The 19049-nt window shown below is 46.6% G+C and overlaps 1 protein-coding gene across 1 annotated transcript in view; it reads left to right on the top strand.

Annotated features, from left to right (window-relative positions):
- COL6A3 (collagen type VI alpha 3 chain) overlaps positions 1–19049 on the top strand; it is a 90218-nt gene that overhangs the window by 33634 nt on the left and 37535 nt on the right. The window contains exons 6-15 of the mRNA XM_054477909.2: positions 1465–2064; positions 3354–3926; positions 5648–6256; positions 8328–8933; positions 11497–12111; positions 13388–13987; positions 14639–14976; positions 16244–16322; positions 17269–17414; positions 18842–18934. Coding sequence (XP_054333884.1) covers positions 1465–2064; positions 3354–3926; positions 5648–6256; positions 8328–8933; positions 11497–12111; positions 13388–13987; positions 14639–14976; positions 16244–16322; positions 17269–17414; positions 18842–18934 — 4259 coding nt within the window. The remainder of the gene's footprint in view (positions 1–1464; positions 2065–3353; positions 3927–5647; positions 6257–8327; positions 8934–11496; positions 12112–13387; positions 13988–14638; positions 14977–16243; positions 16323–17268; positions 17415–18841; positions 18935–19049) is intronic.

The following is a 19049-nucleotide window of genomic DNA, read 5'->3' as shown; positions in this document are numbered from 1 at the left end:
TATGATTTAAACCATAGGACCATGGGCCACCTGTCTTTGAAGCTTCTGGCTGAGGAGGTCACATCTCAGTTCTTATTGCTTGTCAGATCCCTGTGTTCTTCTGTTTCTACTGGTGATTTCTGTCCAGTCTCCTCCTCATCACCAGGATGTAGCTTTCCTTTCCTGAGTTGTCCATCTACTTCTAAACAGCCCCAGTCTGAGCTGTTTAGGGCACAGTGTCCTCAGCTTTTAATCCCTCTCTTCTCTCTCATTAAGGGATTACCCTCAATGGGAAAGCATATTGAATGGCTAGTGTGGAGTTCAAATCTAGGGGTTCTTCAAATCCCTCATTTAATATGATTGCCAGTGGAGAGTTATTTTTAAAGACATTATACAGATCTATGAGCTAATGAGTTGAAGAAATACAATTCACCACCCTTAATGAAGGGAAGATAAGCATCACAGAATGATGCTTTCCCACCTTGCAGACTCGGATCACTAGAGGATTGCCTGATACATGCATGACCCATGTTGCCTGGATGCATGCTTTCTCTTCACACTCCCTGGTCTTCTATATCCATCTCTTTCTCTCTCTCTTTTAAAATTTTTCTTAAAACTTTTAATCCACACTTTCATAGCCAAAGTTCAACTTAGGATACAATTAGTTGTGAGGTCTAAGTTACAGTAGGGCATCAGGGAAGAAATAAAACATAAAATTTTAAAGGCACATGCTAAATGTGTTGGGTCAAATACACTATTTTGAGAATTATACTTTTTATTCTTGATGTGTATAAGTTTGGCCAAGCCTAGCAACTAGTCTCTTTCTATTTTGCTGTGTATTTATGGTCCCATCATCTCACTTTGGGGGAATTCCCCTGTTGGATGCTTGCCTAGCAAGGCTGTGACTTCCAATAGGAGAAGAGTCCCAGTGGAGAATGACAAATGGGGAAGTCCGAAGAAGACTTCAGTGTGAGACCAGCCTACTTTTGCTATTTTTTTTAGCCTTAAGGAGCTTGTGTTCTCAGGTTAGTGAGGGCTAACTGCTTCTGAGCTATGGATGGAAGACCCTCTGTTAGTGGGTAGAGGTGAACCCCAGAGGATCCAGCCAGGCAAACTTAAACCTGACTGGGATGAGTGATGTGGACTGATGCAGCACCTTCATAGAATTCATTTTTAGGGAAGGAGTGTTTGGTTTCAAGGATTCTGATCACTTTTGTTGTTTGTAAACATTCTAACTTTGATGTTGTAGCTCTCTTTGAGCCAACTTGGTTTCGTAAACTTGGCTACCAATATGTCTCACAAACATCAGCCACCACCAGAGGAAAATATGCAGCCATCTGCCATATTTTACAAGATGGACATGCTTTGCCACGCTGACTTTCTCTGTGTTCTAAATGTTGGCATGTGTGCACGTGTTGTAGGCACACATGATAAAACTCTCCATGGTTGTGTATGTCTCACTTTGTTTTCTGTGCTTCACTGCAGTTCATGCAAACAAAAGGGATATCATCTTTCTTTTGGATGGATCAGCCAACGTTGGAAAAACCAATTTCCCTTATGTGCGTGACTTTGTAATGAACCTAGTTAACAGCCTTGATGTTGGAAATGACAATATTCGTGTTGGTTTAGTGCAATTTAGTGACACTCCTGTAACGGAGTTCTCTTTAAACACATACCAAACCAAGTCAGACATCCTTGGTCACCTGAGGCAGCTGCAGCTCCAGGGAGGTTCGGGCCTGAACACAGGCTCAGCCCTAAGCTATGTCCATGCCAACCACTTCACAGAAGCTGGCGGCAGCAGGATCCATGAACACGTGCCACAGCTCCTGCTTCTGCTCACAGCTGGGCAGTCTGAGGACTCCTATTTGCAAGCTGCCAATGCCTTGACACGTGCGGGCATCCTGACTTTTTGTGTTGGAGCTAGCCAGGCGAATAAGGCAGAGCTTGAGCAGATTGCTTTTAACCCAAGCCTGGTGTATCTCATGGATGATTTCAGCTCCCTGCCAGCTTTGCCTCAGCAGCTGATTCAGCCCCTAACCACATATGTTAGTGGAGGTGTGGAGGAAGTACCACTCGCCCAGCCAGGTAAACCTCCCCTGTTGCCGGGAACTCCCTCTCCTTCCTCAGACACCACCCTGGCGGGTAGTTTGCCAGTCTGAACTCAAGAACACTGTGGACTGTAGGAAGACAATTGGCTCCCTTCCATTGAAATAGTTTGAATAGGGACTTGAGACACTGTACCAGCAAGGTTGGACTCTGTCTAAAGGGTGTTCACGAAAGAAAGTCTAGAACATCCAGCTTATGTTCTGTCCATTTTGCCTCACCCTTTATTCAGAAGGATTTTTTTCCTCTAATGACTGTGAGGATTCTGGAGTTCAAATCCAGAGTTGGGGATCATGGGGTGGAGAGAGACAGAGAGAGATTTTTCTTACATGAATATGCCTTGGGATTATTTAAACATTGAAATTGTATTTTTACATGATTTTTAAATGTTCAACTTCTGCTGTATCTAGAAAATTCTTTGTTATAAAACAAACAAAGGGTGCATCTTCATGCAATGGTAAAATGGTTTCTAGGGGAAGGCTAACTTATTATTATTATTGCAAATTATTATGGTGGTAAGATATGGTTGTATTAGATCTACCAGTCTGCTAACATCACACAGATGATTGGCAAGACTAAACCAATTGAAACCTAATCAAAATAGTTCTAAGAATTGTTTGAACTGAGAATGTTATTTATATTACACGTTGTGGTGCCATAGGGCCTGTCATCTGTGTTTCCTATTGTCTCATTACAACAGATTGGGAAGCACTGACAAGGAGCCTGACCCACATAGCAGTAATGGGCACTATTGTGGGTCTTGGCCCGTAACCTCAAATTTAATGATTTGATCATTCAATTACAGCAGATTCATGGCAACCCAGTTATCTTTGAGTGGTTGACCCATATTAGCCCCCCCTTTTTTTTCTAGAGATTGAGATCAATTTTTTAAAGCAAAAGTTTATTAAGGGCCATGTTTTCAATACTTTTATCTGTAACAGTTTGAAAATGCTGTCTGTTTTCCTGGAGCGACTGCCACCTGATGTAAGAACACAACCCGGTGGAGCTTTTCCCTGGCTTGCTTTATTGAAGAAGCATGATGCTAGATGGGATAGGCTGTTCTAGTTACTAGCTTTGCAAATATGCACTGCTTTGAAATAGCACATTTTCAAGACAAGTGGTATGAATTTGGGTTTTCTCTTCTCTTGCTGGCACAGTGGTCATCAGATGAGTTTCGCCAACTCCTGTTGTCAAATGGTGCTGGGCTGAAGTCGCTTTGGTGCCTGTTATGCTCTCTTCCCTCATTGTATCCTAATCTACCTTCATTGCAGAGAGCAAGCGAGACATTCTGTTCCTCTTCGACGGCTCAGCCAATCTCGTGGGCCAGTTCCCTGTTGTCCGTGACTTTCTCTACAAGATTATCGATGAGCTCGATGTGAAGCCAGATGGGACCCGAATTGCGGTGGCTCAGTACAGTGATGATGTCAAGGTGGAGTCCCGTTTCGATGAGCACCAGAGTAAGCCTGAGATCCTGAATCTTGTGAAGAGAATGAAGATCAAGACAGGCAAAGCCCTCAACCTGGGCTACGCCCTGGACTATGCACAGAGGTACATTTTTGTGAAGTCTGCTGGCAGCCGGATCGAGGATGGAGTGCTTCAGTTCCTGGTGCTGCTGGTGGCGGGAAGGTCATCTGACCGTGTGGATGGGCCAGCAAGTAACCTGAAGCAGAGTGGGGTTGTGCCTTTCATCTTCCAAGCCAAGAACGCGGACCCTGCTGAGTTAGAGCAGATCGTGCTGTCTCCAGCATTTATCCTGGCTGCGGAGTCACTTCCCAAGATTGGAGATCTTCAACCACAGATCGTGAATCTCTTAAAATCAGTGCACAACGGAGCACCAGCACCAGGTATGGTAGAGAAATGCTAGTTGCTCTGCCACTCAGTTCTCTAATGCATGAATTGAGGGTAGGCTGCTGGCCACTGGTCCTCAGATAGAAGTCCTCCTTGAGTTTACAGGAAAGGTGGAAAATTAATCACCTGCTGGTTTCAGCAGGAGCAATAGAATATGAGATTTCTTTCCTTACTTTGATTTGCTAGCTGCTCTCTCAGGAGAATCAGAGTGAGTATTTTTAAGGGCATTAGATTATTTCATAGTAAGACATGTTATAAAGATTTAGATATCAGTGGTTAAAATCCTTTTTTAAAAACAGTTTTTATGGTATAAATAATAAAAGCCATATCATATGGTTACATTATACCTAAAACAGCCTTCATCTTCACATTCACCCAATGCCTTTATATTGTTATAATTCCTTCATTACATTCATTAAAAATTAAAAGATTAGAAGAGACAGATAAATTTCCATCATAAACTCTGCATTAAAATTCCCTAACTGCTAGTTGACACTGCCATGACTTTTCATTTAACCACTTTAATTTAGTGATAAAAATGCAGTGAGGAGAGTAATTTCCCCTGTACGCCTTTTGATGAAAACTGAAGACTCCAGAACCTCTTCTTTGACTACTGGGCCCATTGGCCGTTGGCTTGGGATGGTAACTCCGACATCTGGGTTCCATTTCCTCCCATTAACCCACTTGGGACTTGCAGCAACTCACTTGAAACTTCCCATCAATAAAATGCTAGTGGTTGTGCAGGTGCTGCCATCTCATATCTCTCCTCCCATCCCAAGTTTTTTCTTGAATACATCTTTGAAAGCTAACCATACTCTTCAAGCATTGAAAAGTTCCAAAATAAAAGGGGTCCCTATATTGGTGTATTAGTTTCCCATTGCTGTTATAACAAAGTAACACAAATTTAGTGGCCAAAAACAAAACAGGCCGGGTGTGGTGGCTCACACCTGTAATCCCAGCACTCTGGGAGGCTGAGGCGGGCCCATTGCCTGAGGTCAGGAGTTGGAGACCAGCCTGACCAACATGGTGAAACCCTGTCTCTACCAAAAATACAAAAATTAGCTGGGTGTGGTGGCGGGTGCCTGTAATCCCAGCTACTCTGGAGGCTGAGGCAGGAGAATAGTGAGCTGAGATTGCGCCACTGCACTCTAGCCTGGGTGACAAGAGTGAAACTCTGTCCACCCCCCGACCCCTCCACGGCAAAAACAAAAACAAAAACAAAAACAAAACCAAAAAACCTTATTATCTGACAGTTTTGAAGGCTGGAAATTGTCACTAAGCTAAAATCAAGGTGTCAACAGGCTGTGTTCTTTCTGCAAGTTCTAAGGGATTCTCCATCTGCTCACCTTTTCCAGCCTCCAGGGGCCGCCTGCATTCCTTGCCTCCTGGCCCCGTCCTCCATCCTCATTGCCAGCAGCTTGGCACTTTCTCTCCTCTCTGACCTCTGTTTCCATCCTTACATCTTCTCTCTAACTCTGACCCTCTTGCCCCCTCTTATAAGGACACTTGTGATTGATTACATTGGGCCCACCTGGCTAATTCCAGGGTAATCCCCCCATCCCCAAATCCTTAGCTGGATCACATCTGCAAAGTCCTTTTCTCAAGTTCAGGGATTTGGACTTGGACATCCTTGGGGTGCTGTTATGCAGCCCACCTCGTTGATATGAAGTTGTTGCTCTGATGTCCCGTGTGAGTTACCAGGCTGTCCTCCTCCCAGTTTCAGGCGAAAAGGACGTGGTGTTTCTGCTTGATGGCTCTGAGGGTGTCAGGAGCGGCTTCCCTCTGTTGAAAGAGTTTGTCCAGAGAGTGGTGGAAAGCCTGGACGTGGGCCAGGACCGGGTCCGCGTGGCCGTGGTGCAGTACAGCGACCGGACCAGGCCCGAGTTCTACCTGAATTCATACATGAACCAGCAGGACGTTGTCAACGCTGTCCGCCAGCTGACCCTGCTGGGAGGGCCGACCCCCAACACCGGGGCCGCCCTGGAGTTTGTCCTGAGGAACATCCTGGTCAGCTCTGCGGGAAGCAGGATAACAGAAGGCGTGCCCCAGCTGCTGATCGTCCTCACGGCCGACAGGTCTGGGGATGATGTGCGGAACCCCTCTGTGGTCGTGAAGAGGGGCGGGGCTGTGCCCATTGGCATTGGCATTGGGAACGCTGACATCACAGAGATGCAGACCATCTCCTTCATCCCGGACTTTGCTGTGGCCATTCCCACCTTTCGCCAGCTGGGGACCGTCCAACAGGTCATCTCTGAGAGGGTGACCCAGCTCACCCGCGAGGAGCTGAGCAGGCTGCAGCCGGTGTTGCAGCCTCTACCGAGCCCAGGTACGCAGGGAACTCTTTGCACCCTCACTCGGTGTCATTGTCTGGGGCTACTTGTCTGGACTGTGGGCCACAAGGTGTTCTCAATTTTGCTTTTCCTGCCATATGAAGTGAAAACTAAAATTACAGGAAAATTTAGGAACCCACATGCCCTTTTTGGCCTCGATGGGCAGAAATGACAGAGGTTCAAGGGGGGAGATGCTAAGATTCATGTTTTGGGGCAAATTAAATTCTCCAAAAGGGATATATATGCAGCTTGGAGTTCAAGACTCCTTAACTTTGCATGAAGGCTTCTGTCTAGATATCTGAAGGGAGGGGCTGTCTAACTGATAACGCCTGTTCCATATCAGTCCTGCGCCCCCTGGTAGGTTTGGTCAGCAGCCTTCTGTGAGGCAGGAAGGAGTCTGACCAGGGACACTCTGCAAGCTGGGACATAGACTCTGAAATATTGGTATCTCCCGAGCCAAGGTGTGAAGATAATTTTGACTTTGCTTGGTGCTGAGAAGTGTCTTAACTGGCAGGAAGGCCACCTGGCTCTTATGACCATAGTTTATTCTATTTTCTTCTTCCTGTTCCCTCTTTCTAGGCCTGGTACAATAAACTAAAAAATGGTGGGAGCCCTGGTGCTGAGAAGGAAGGAGGAAAGATATATCCACCTCTCAATAAGTGCCCTCCAAGGGCCACTCTCCCGGGGCACTAGGGTTGGGGGGCTCACAGTGGCGAAGGAGGCAGATGCGGCCTTGCTCCCTCGTATTGCTCACTCGCCTGCTCTTCCAAGAGGAGAGAAAAGAAGGAAAGGTGGGGAGAAGCGGAGGAAGGAGTAAAAACAAGTGAAAGGAAATCACCGCAGGATACAGTGGGTGATGAGGGTGGTGAGGATGACTATTTGGGTGCAACTGAGAGGGGCTTGGTTTCTCCTCGCTGGTGTCCGGGGAAGAGAGCAATGTGGCCCACCAGGTTTCTGTGGGATGTTCCTAAGCATTTGTGATCAGGTAAATTTGGGCAACAGTGGGATAAACAAAGTGAAAGAGGCTTTCTTTCTTCCTAATTAAGGTGCTTTGTGTGTCTCCAACACAAGAAAGGAAATGCAACATTTCCAAAATGTATCTGCCTGCAGGAGGCCTCTGTTATGCTGTGTCTGGGCCCCTGGTTGCCGAGAATGGACTTTGGGAATATTGTCACAGTGCGGGTGCAGCTTCTGTTGTCAGGAACGTACATTTCCACAACCCTGTGGCTCTTTGCCCAGTCAGTCTCCTGCGCTCCAGAACAGCCTCCCTCTTTCCCCCTTCTCCCCATTCAGAGGCTTCTCTCACACCTCTCCTGACCCAGCTGACTCTCAGCTGATAAAATCTCAAGTCCAATTTCTCCAAGAAAATGCAAGTAAACCCGAAGAGAGCTGTCCCTGGCCACGTCGTCCTGCGGTTCCTTGGGTGGCCTGTATCCGCCTCCTCAGCTCCCTTTCCTCTCACCTGCTCAGTGGCACAATCTGCAGTTCCTTTTCTTGCTCTTGTGTCACCCTTTCTCCACTGGTTGGTTCCATCCATGATAAAATGCATTGCTTCTTCTCTCTTAAATACCCTCTCTGATGCGCCACTTGCCCTGCCAGCAGCACCTTTCTCCTTCTAAAGACTTATCTATACTCTAAAGTTCCTTTCCTCTCATTCTTCTGAGCCCACCCTACTTTGTCATTCATCCTTGTTCCTCCCCCAAGTGCTCCAGTTGAGGTCACTCCATCTGACAAGGTCCCTGCCTCTGGCGAAGCCCAGTGGCTGACCCTCAGGTCCCTGAGCAGCACCTGATGCAGTGCAGGTCACCTCCTTCCCAAGTACCATCCTTGCTAGTGCTGATGCAACTCTTCTGATTCCGCCTCCGTTGGGTTTTTCATCCTTTGCTCCCGTTCTCTCTGATGTGTAAACACTGCAATGCCCAGGACTCCCACTTCTTGGACTTTTAACAGTGGTGGTTGGTGTTAGGATCCCCTGCCTGTGACTCCATGACAAACTGGGCAGTGGCTCATGAACGCTAAGAATTTGGTGACGATGAAGGTGAAGCCATGCTCACATTTGTTTCGCAGGTGTTGGCGGCAAGAGGGACGTGGTCTTTCTCATCGATGGGTCCCAAAGTGCCGGGCCTGAGTTCCAGTACATTCGCACACTCATAGAGAGGCTGGTTGACTACCTGGACGTGGGCTTTGACACCACCCGGGTGGCCGTCATCCAGTTCAGCGATGACCCCAAGGTGGAGTTCCTGCTGAATGCTCATTCAAGCAAGGATGAAGTGCAGAACGCGGTGCAGCGGCTGAGGCCCAAGGGAGGGCGGCAGATCAACGTGGGCAGTGCCCTGGAGTACGTGTCCAGGAACATCTTCAAGAGGCCCCTGGGGAGCCGCATTGAAGAGGGCGTCCCGCAGTTCCTGGTCCTCATCTCGTCCGGAAAGTCTGACGATGAGGTGGACGACCCGGCAGTGGAGCTCAAGCAGTTTGGCGTGGCCCCTTTCACGATCGCCAGGAACGCAGACCAGGAGGAGCTGGTGAAGATCTCGCTGAGCCCCGAATATGTGTTCTCGGTGAGCACCTTCCGGGAGCTGCCCAGCCTGGAGCAGAAACTGCTGACGCCCATCACAACTCTGACCTCAGAGCAGATCCAGAAGCTCTTAGCCAGCACTCGCTATCCACCTCCAGGTGAGATGGGGGTGTCGGAGGTTCTCCTTGGAGCATTTTCCATATGAAAAATAACAGGATCAAAGGCCATGGTACTCATAATAAATTAAATTAAAATAAAGGTTGTATGCCCTTACCTTTATGGTTTTTTATTTTGAGACAGGGTCTGGCTCTGTAGCCCAGGCTGGAGTGCAGTGGCATGATCATAACTCATTTTAACCTCTGCCTTCTAGGCTCCAGCCAACCTCCCACTTCAGCCTCCTCAGTAGCTAGGACTACAGGTTCATACCACCATGCCCGGCTAATTTTTGTATTTTTTGTGGAGACGGGGTTTCGCCATGCTGGCCAGGCTGGTCTCGAGCCCCTGAGCTCAAGTGATCCAGCTGCTGCGGCCTTCCAAAGTGCTGGGATTACAGGCGTGAGACACCGTGCCCAGCACCTTTGTGTTCTTCATGCCCACCAGCCAGACCCCACCAGGACACACCTGTGATTGAACAAGTTGGGTCTATTGCTCATGGCATCCAGGGAGAATGCATACCATGGTGAAGCATGGGGGCATCTCCATAGGAGGGTGGCCGGAAGGAATGGGGGGACTTGAGCTAGTGGCAGGTCATTTTGTGGAAGGCTTAAAGAAATGAAACTTTGGCCTGGATTGGATGTTGTCAAGATGTGGAGGTGATTCTGTAGCTGTATCTTAAGTCTTACCTAGAAGCAGGATGGCCTTGGTATAGATTGGTAGAGAAGAGCAGTCACTCTTATTAACCAGGACAGGGGGTGTTTTTGTCCTTTTTGTGGTTTGCACCATGTTTTTCTTTTTGTCTGTGTTCAGATAGGGTTACAATGTGGTCTCATTTTCATCTTGCCCCATTGTGATCACAGAGTAGCCTTGTCTGTTGTGGGGGTTCTGTGTGCTCAACAGGAGAACCCCGAGGCTGTGTGTGCTGGACCAGCTCCCCAGTGTGGGGGCTGATTCTCTCTTTCTTAAACAGCTCCATCACAAGAGCTGCTCAGCTTCCACTGTGCTGCATTTACACTGTAAATAGCCCAATTGTGTATGAGGCAAAGGGCAGGTTGAAACGTGTGGAGTAGCAACATACAAGTTTAATAAAATAGCATCTGAGGAGTACCTAAAATTCTAACTAATAGGAAAATGTGGCTCATCTTTCTCAGGATCTTTTGATTAATTTTATTGTTAAAAATGCACTAGGCCGGGGGTGGTGGCTCATGCCTGTAATCCCAGCACTTTGGGAGGCCGAGGTGGGCTGATCATGAGGCTAGGAGTTCGAGACCAGCCTGGTCAATATGGTGAAACCCCATCTCTACTCAAAATACAAAAATTAGCTGGGTGTGGTGGCACACACCTGTAGTCCCAGCTACTCGGGAGGCTGAGGCAGAAGAATCACTTGAACCTGGGAGATGGAGGTTGCAGTGAGCCGAGATCACGCCACTGCACTCTAGCCTGGGCGACAGAGCAAGACTCCATCTCAAAAAAAAAAAAAAAAAATTAAACCAGTTATTTAATAGAATTAAATATTTTAAAAAATGCGCTAGTGTAAAGAAAATGAGTCAGGGTGGGTGGGGGAAGCTGGGCATGGCAGCTCATGCCTATAATTCCAGTACTTTGGGAGGCTGAGGCAGGAGGATCACTTGGGCCCAGGAGTTCAAGACCAGCCTGGGCAACACAGTGAGACCCTCATCTCAAAAAATAAAAAAAAAATTTTTTTAATGAAATTTAAAAAATAAAGGCATGGGCACGGTGGTTCATGTCTGTAGTTCCCGCTACTTGGAGGATGAGGAGGGAGGATTGCTTGAGCCTGGAAGGTCAAGGATGCAGTGAGCTGTGACTGCAACTGCCCTCCAGCCTGGGAAATAGAAAGAGATCATGTCTCAGAAAAAAAAAAAAAAAAAAAAAAAAAAGAAAGAAAGAAAAGGAAATAGAAGAATAATAGTGAAAAATAAAAACTTTGTATAAATGCTAGAGATGTGTGAGCAAAAAGGAAATACGAGGACACAAATGCCTGGGGAGCATTAATGTGATCCCTTGGATATGGCACTGTGTTGTACATCCCTGCCCCCATGGGCTGAGCCTGGGCAGCATGCTGGGATGGTGTTGGGCTCCTCAAGGGTCTCACTTGCTAAGTGATGGCCTTGGACAAGGCGAGGACCTTTGGCCTCAGCTGTTTCTCTTCTTGCACAACAAAGATATAGACCCCAGTGGCCTTGGTCTCTTCTGGTAGCAACAGTTCATGATTCTGTAGATTATGGTAGCCCAAGATTGATTTCTAAATGCTGCTTACATTTTAGAAATCAGTAGTAACCCAGACCACAATGCCAAAATTTAAATAGAGTAAATTCAGAAAGACACGTTTTGGATAACTTCAAATATTTCAAGGAGCAGAAATTGTTTTGGTGTAAAAAGTCCAATTTTTAACGGCTAATTTCAAAAAGCCCAAGATACAAACAACACAGGCATCTTGGGATATAATCTTAAGGCTGATTAAGATTATGGTGCAAGGTGCACACCAAACCCGGGCGAGAGCTACTTACACACTGAACGTTTCCCTTTTTCTTCTTTGATCTGCAGCAGTTGAGAGTGATGCTGCAGACATCGTCTTTCTGATCGACAGCTCTGAGGGAGTTAGGCCGGATGGCTTTGCACATATTCGAGATTTTGTTAGTAGGATTGTTCGAAGACTGAACATTGGCCCCAGTAAAGTGAGAGTTGGGGTCGTGCAGTTCAGCAATGATGTCTTCCCAGAATTCTACCTGAAGACCTACAGATCCCAGGCCCCGGTGCTGGATGCCATACGGCGCCTGAGGCTCAGAGGGGGGTCCCCACTGAACACTGGCAAGGCTCTCGAATTTGTGGCAAGAAACCTCTTTGTTAAGTCTGCGGGGAGTCGCATAGAAGACGGGGTGCCCCAACACCTGGTCCTGGTCCTGGGTGGAAAATCCCAGGACGACGTGTCTAGGTTTGCCCAGGTGATCCGTTCCTCGGGGATTGTGAGTTTAGGGGTAGGAGACCGGAACATCGACAGAACAGAGCTGCAGACCATCACCAATGACCCCAGACTGGTCTTCACAGTGCGAGAGTTCAGAGAGCTTCCCAACATAGAGGAAAGAATCATGAACTCATTTGGACCCTCCGCAGCCACTCCTGCACCTCCAGGGGTGGACACCCCTCCCCCTTCACGGCCAGGTACGCACTGTGTGACCCATGACTACAGAGTGTGACATCAACATTTGTTTTTTAGTTAAAAAAGTAATCAGTAGTCATTTTTAATAATTTTCTTCTCTCTGGGTTGTTTCTTCAGATAATATTAGAAATTAAATACTGGAAAAGTAGTTCCATTGAAATTGCAGAAGGAAGCATATTATTGATCTTCCATCACTCCTGAGACTAATCATAGCCCCATTGAAAGGTTCTGTAGTGTTGCACTGAGATAATTACAAACTCATTGGCTCTCAGAATAGGATGGCATCTTTGAAATCAGCCAGTCCATGCCCCACTGAACATGACTTTGAAGTTGGCCCATGCCCAGTGGCCCGATGCCCAATATAGTCCAGGTCCCCTCCTTCCTTGGCCTGGTGGGACCATCAGGGAGCACCTTCCTGGAAGACTTGCAGTCGTCCACCTCAGCTTCTACCCCGTGCTCCTAGTTCTCGCCTTTGGGGCTGCAAAAGCAAAGTGGATCTCTCCACCAGCCCATATTTTTCTTTGTCCCTCCTCCAAGTAATTGCCATGTAGACAACTGAAGCAAACCATTAGGGTTGGTTCTTCAAAGGGGAGCAGTATGCCCGTTTCCCTAGCTCACTGCTCCCTACCAGGCTGCCTGTGGCACATCTCACATCCCTCACACTTTCTCTCATCCTTCCTCCTCTCTATTCCAGTCTCAATTGTTTAATTATAATCAAGAAATTACCCTCCATACCACTGATATTCAGCCAGCTCCTACAAAGCTCTCCGACCATCATCCGAAGGTTAAGGGGTCTCTTCCTATTTTCCAATCTGTTTCTCCCAGTCCTTCCTTGCTCTGCCCCTAACACACATCTCTTCACTTCTAGGAACCATTTAAAATTCTTGACCACAAAGGAAACTTCTAGTGGCATTTCCTAAAACACCTGAGATCACAAATGTCAAAGCCAGGTCCCTACTGAATTCTTGTCACAATGCCATTTTGCACGGGATAACTGAAGTTCTCTGTCACTGAGTTTTCACAGAGTGTGACATCAAATAATTTTTCTCCTTTCCTTTTTGTTTAGAGGATTTATCACTCATCTTCTTGTATTTAGCATGTTTGGGAGCTGCAGATTCAGGAACTACAGACTAAAGAGGCATGGATTTGAGTGAAGGTTTCACTGTGAATAAATTATTAGGAATGTCTTATTTCAGTTATTTAATTTTACCTTTTGTGTATTTATGTTCTGGGTCTGGAAACCCAATCTCTCCTTGTTTTCACTGTAATCACGTCTAGAGAAGAAGAAAGCAGACATTGTGTTCCTGTTGGATGGTTCCATCAACTTCAGGAGGGACAGTTTCCAGGAAGTGCTTCGTTTTGTGTCTGAAATCGTGGACACAGTTTATGAAGATGGCGACTCCATCCAAGTGGGGCTTGTCCAGTACAACTCTGACCCCACTGACGAATTCTTCCTGAAGGACTTCTCCACCAAGAGGCAGATTATTGACGCCATCAACAAAGTGGTCTACAAAGGGGGAAGACACGCCAACACTAGGGTGGGCCTTGAGCACCTGCGGGTGAACCACTTCGTGCCTGAGGCAGGCAGCCGCCTGGACCAGCGGGTCCCTCAGATTGCTTTTGTGATCACGGGAGGAAAGTCGGTGGAAGATGCACAGGATGTGAGCCTGGCCCTCACCCAGAGGGGGGTCAAAGTGTTTGCTGTTGGAGTGAGGAATATCGACTCAGAGGAGGTCGGAAAGATAGCGTCCAACAGCGCCACAGCGTTCCGTGTGGGCAACGTCCAGGAGCTGTCCGAACTGAGCGAGCAAGTTTTGGAAACTTTGCATGATGCGATGCATGAAACCCTGTGCCCTGGTGTAACTGATGCTGCCAAAGGTAACTCCCATTATGTGCATATTTTCCATCCTTTCCTGTTAACATTTGTGCCTCTTTAGCTGTCTGGTCCCTGGCGCTGACCTCTGCAGTCCTTAGGCATTTGGTTGCTTCATATATTTACTTATACCCACTGGGACTGGTCCTGACACCCACCTCACCACTACCTAGGGCGTTCTTCCAAGATAAGAGTAGAAGTCTATCGTATTTTGCTTTTATAAGATTTACTTTTCTCCCCTATTCCTTAATCCCTCAAACAATTCAGATTTATTGATTCCTGTGTCTAATTATAGATTTATTAGATCAAGTATTTGAGATCAGAATATTTGATTTTCAAGTGCTTTTAATTTAAAGCACAAACTTAGGGTGCATCTAAACACCGATGGTGTATCATCACACCAAAGTTAATTAACAACACCAAAAAAGCCAACTTTTTAAAATAGCTTACTATTTGGCACCTAACAGCTGCCCTCATTTCTCTCTGTGAGAGGGGTGGATCAAATTGCTTCTCAAAGCTCACACACACAGGATCTTATTTTGCACTTGAGTGCGATGCCGTGGTCCTCTGCCTGGGTTGCCCCTGTTGCTGGTATAAGTAGAGTTCATCTCCTCAGCCCCAGCTAAGAACTCATCTCCTGCATTTCTCCTTTCCAGCTTGTAATCTGGATGTGATTCTGGGGTTTGATGGTTCTAGAGACCAGAATGTTTTTGTGGCCCAGAAGGGCTTCGAGTCCAAGGTGGACGCCATCTTGAACAGAATCAGCCAGATGCACAGGGTCAGCTGCAGCGGCGGCCGCTCGCCCACTGTGCGTGTGTCAGTGGTGGCCAACACGCCCTCGGGCCCGGTGGAGGCCTTTGACTTTGACGAGTACCAGCCAGAGATGCTCGAGAAGTTCCGGAACATGCGCAGCCAGCACCCCTATGTCCTCACGGAGGACACCCTGAAGGTCTACCAGAACAAGTTCAGACAGTCCTCGCCGGACAGTGTGAAGGTCCGTGGGGCCCGTTGGTTCAGGTGCTTCCTGGGCAATTTCCAGATTTTTACTGGAAAGGAGGAAGCCCCTTCCCCCAAGTTAAATCCTCTTCATGTTTAACTGGGTTGTTAGTGTCTACATGGAAAATCCCTTACTTATTAACTGATCTAATGTCATGTCCTGTCTTCCTCATTTTGGTAGCCTTACTTAAGCTCTAAAAGAATCCTGGAAATCAGTAGTTTAACTTGAATGAGTTGAATTTGTGATTGATTTATGTTTAATTATAGTCCAGTCAGTATGTTCTCCACTTTCATTTCTCTGTGTGTATGTGTGCATGCCTGCATGTGTGTATATACATGCATATATATTGTGTAGACACACACGCCATGTGAGTTTGCTAGGGATCATCATGAAGTACTACAGCCTGTCTGGCTTTTGCAACAGACATTTATTTTCTCACAGTCTCGGAGGCTTGACATCCTTGAGGTGTGGGCAGGGCTGTTTCCCTTGAGTCCTCTCTGCTTGACTTGTAGGCAGGGGTCTTCTCCCTGTGTCTCCACATGGCTTTCTCTCTGTGCGTGTCTGTGTCCAAATCTCCTCTTCTAAAAGAACATCAGTCATACTAGATTAGGGTTCACTCTAATGACCTCATTAACCTTGAATACCTCTTTAAAGACCCTATCTCCAAATACAGTCCCATTCTTATGGTACTGGGGGTTAGGACTTAACATACAAATTTTGAGGGGACACAATTTAGCCCATAACACATGCACACATGCACACACACACATGCACCCACACACATGCACGCACACATGCATGCACACACATGCATGCACACATATGCACCCACATACATGCACACCCACACACCCACACATGTACACACACCTGTGCACACACATACATGCACACACATGCACACACAATGCACCCACACACACGCACCCACACACATGCACACACATGCACGCACACATGCATGCACACATATGCATATGATTTGCAGAAACTACATCTTAGAAATATGAGAATGAGATAAATTGTTTTTGTTGTCATTGCTGCTTGTCTTTTTTAAAATAAATTAAGCACTCAAATATACTCCTCCATTTTAAGTGCAATATCAACGTCTTGTGAACATGGGTAATCATTCCTCAACTTGGGCCCTCAGTTTCTGTAAGTGTAAAATGAAGGGTTTGAGACAGTGAGTTTCTCAGTTTTCTATCAGCAGTCTGCAACACTCCTTTTTAGTTTTCCTGGGATTTGACAGCTCTTTTATCTTCAGGTGGTCATTCATTTTACTGATGGAGCAGATGGAGATCTGGCTGATTTACACAGAGCATCTGAGAACCTCCGCCAAGAAGGTAGGTGCCAAGGCTTTCTAAATATGAGAAGTAAACCCTGGTGAGGCGGGGTGTACTGCTGTGCTGGAGAGAAACCCCTCTGCTAATGCAGTGCCCCAAGGGAGCAGCGTGTCTTGGGAGACTCTTCCTCCCAGCATCGTGGCCCTTCATCACCTGCTTGGAGCTGTGGGATGGAGCTAACAAAAATTCTTTCTGTACTTAGACAGCTTTACTGCTGTGTTGTGGCTGTTCAGGTGATAGAATGTTCAGAAAGCATGATACTTTTGCAAAAGATTATGAAATATTGATTCATTTAACTTCATCATATAAACTAGGAATTACTAATAAAAATACATTGCTCTATTTTTGGTTTGCAGTTATCACAGTTCAACATTTAATAACACTACACCCAAATAATACAAAGAAAACATTGTAAGCAATGATGTACCAAACATAAGGTGACAGCCATGCCTGTTATCAGATGTGATCTTTGACTCTTCACTTGCTTTGGTGTTTGGTAGCACTGACTATCAGAAAGTGGATGCCATTACAGAGGTGCAATTTATCCTAAGAACGTTCTATTTATTAGCTTACTTTTCCCAAGCAATGGAGACGAGGCTGCTACTATCTGATTTTGGAGGTGTTAGTATTTCAATACTTCCCACAGCATACTCGTGTTACAGAGGGCCTGAGTTTGAGAACTCATGCATGAATACACTTCACGGATGCCACTTCCTATATCTTTAGTAATAAGTTTAGTTATTGACATACCGGAAACAATTATTCAGCAGAGTCCAAAGTTTGAGTATTTCAACTATTCAGAGTAGCCAATCAACTCGATTAAATATATTTAAGTTAAAAGCTAAATTTTACACTGAAGTTTTCTTTAAAAATGTAGTCAGGAAAAAAGGACATTGCATTTTCCATGCGCCTAGGTGAGCTGTATTAAATGTGTCTTTCTTTGCAGGTGTCCATGCCTTGATCCTGGTGGGCCTTGAACGAGTGGCCAACTTGGAGCGGCTAATGCATCTGGAGTTTGGGCGAGGGTTCATGTATGACAGGCCCCTGAGGCTTAACTTGCTGGACTTGGATTATGAACTAGCGGAGCAGCTTGTGAGTTTTTTTTATGTCTTTGTACACAAACCAGTTTAGATACCACATCTTTTGGCATTTCAAGAGAATGAAGTTAATTATCACCAGGTGAATGGGGGAGGCGGTGCCTTGGTGGATAATTAAATTTTTTTAATTCACTTGGGAACTGCCTTGTTGCCATAACACGTGTGAATCTGGAAATGGAGATAGCAAATCGCTGGAAATCCAGCGAGCTGGAAGGGGATCCTGGGCACGCTGAGGTTGTGGCCTTAGCATTTTCTCTGCTCCCTTAGCAACGGCCTCTTTTAACACTATCGCTGGGATGCAAACCATCGAGATTGGTCATCCTCAAATAGGAAACCATGTCAAGAGCATCTGAAATCTTACATGATGAAAACAACAAATGCAGGAAAAGAAAGGCTGTTTCTGGGTGGAGAAGTGCTTTAATTGCCCTCCCTTGTTTCCCTCTGTGTCAATGAAGCTCCCTCTGAGGCTTCCTAATTCTCCCCAGGGCCAGCCTCTCTCAGCTGGAGGTGTGACCTCCTGGGTTTAGACTGGGGATGGAGCTTTTGGGAGATGTGGGGCTGAGCTGCGAACTCAGAGATTCTTTGGTGGTAGCAACAGTGGACTCTGGCTATGAGAATGGGATGAATGGACCCGGCTCCTTCCTTTCTTCCATACTTCTTTGCAGGGCTAGAATCAGGATTTTTTTATTGGTGGAAGTAGGTTGAGTTAGCTCACAAATCTGGGATATGGGAGAAAGGGAAAGCTCTTGGAAGCTCATTGGAAGAAAGTGCATATGCCCACCATTAATTTAGCAGATGGAAATGTATTTGGGCATGCCCTTTCCCACATAAGGTCAGGGGCAGGATGGGATGAAAATGTACAGGGTGTCGGTGTGACCTGGAGTTGAGAAGCTTGTGGCTCCGAGGCCAGGACCACTTGTGCCTGCTCCCACCACGGCTGCTCCGGAAGCCTCTTTCTGGGCTGGTACCATATCCCATGACTCTCACCCTGGTTCCAAGGAAGGGTGGTCATGGATATCTGTTCTGGAACCACCTTCAGTCTTGGCCATCTGCCATTTGCTTGGCTTTGCACTTTGGAACTGGAACATATGTAAGTTATAGTTAAGATTTGATGATGGAAACTTCTAGAAATAAGGTCCAGCCTGCAGTGACACTGTGGATAAGATCTATCTTACTTTGGTTGTTCTTTGCTTTCCCATTGGTGACTTCCCACCTGCAGCCCGACTGCCAGGAGCTGGGCCTTCCTGACTTTGCTGGCAATTTCTATCATATCGTCAGTCGTCCAGCAAATGTCACCTGGAGGGACTTCATCTCACACCGTGAAACCCCCACGCATCCGATTTTGACCCTTAAAGCGCATTTGTGATTTTCTGCTGGGCATTTCTTGGAATCTGAACATTTGATTTCTCTTCCTTTTGGTAGGACAACATTGCCGAGAAAGCTTGCTGTGGGGTTCCCTGCAAGTGCTCTGGGCAGAGGGGAGACCGCGGGCCCATCGGCAGCATCGGGCCAAAGGTACAGTGGCTTTACCCTTGCCCACCCCTGAGATGAGGTGTCAGAAGTCCGACATTACTTTGGTGGGGTAATTTCTCTAACAGAAGAGTGTGGAGATGAAGGAGGAGACGAGAGA

The sequence above is a fragment of the Pongo pygmaeus genome, chromosome 11 (assembly GCF_028885625.2).
Source record: "Pongo pygmaeus isolate AG05252 chromosome 11, NHGRI_mPonPyg2-v2.0_pri, whole genome shotgun sequence".
Classification (NCBI taxonomy): domain Eukaryota; kingdom Metazoa; phylum Chordata; class Mammalia; order Primates; family Hominidae; genus Pongo; species Pongo pygmaeus.
Note: the sequence above shows the minus strand (reverse complement) of the source record. Positions and strands in the feature narration are given on the sequence as shown.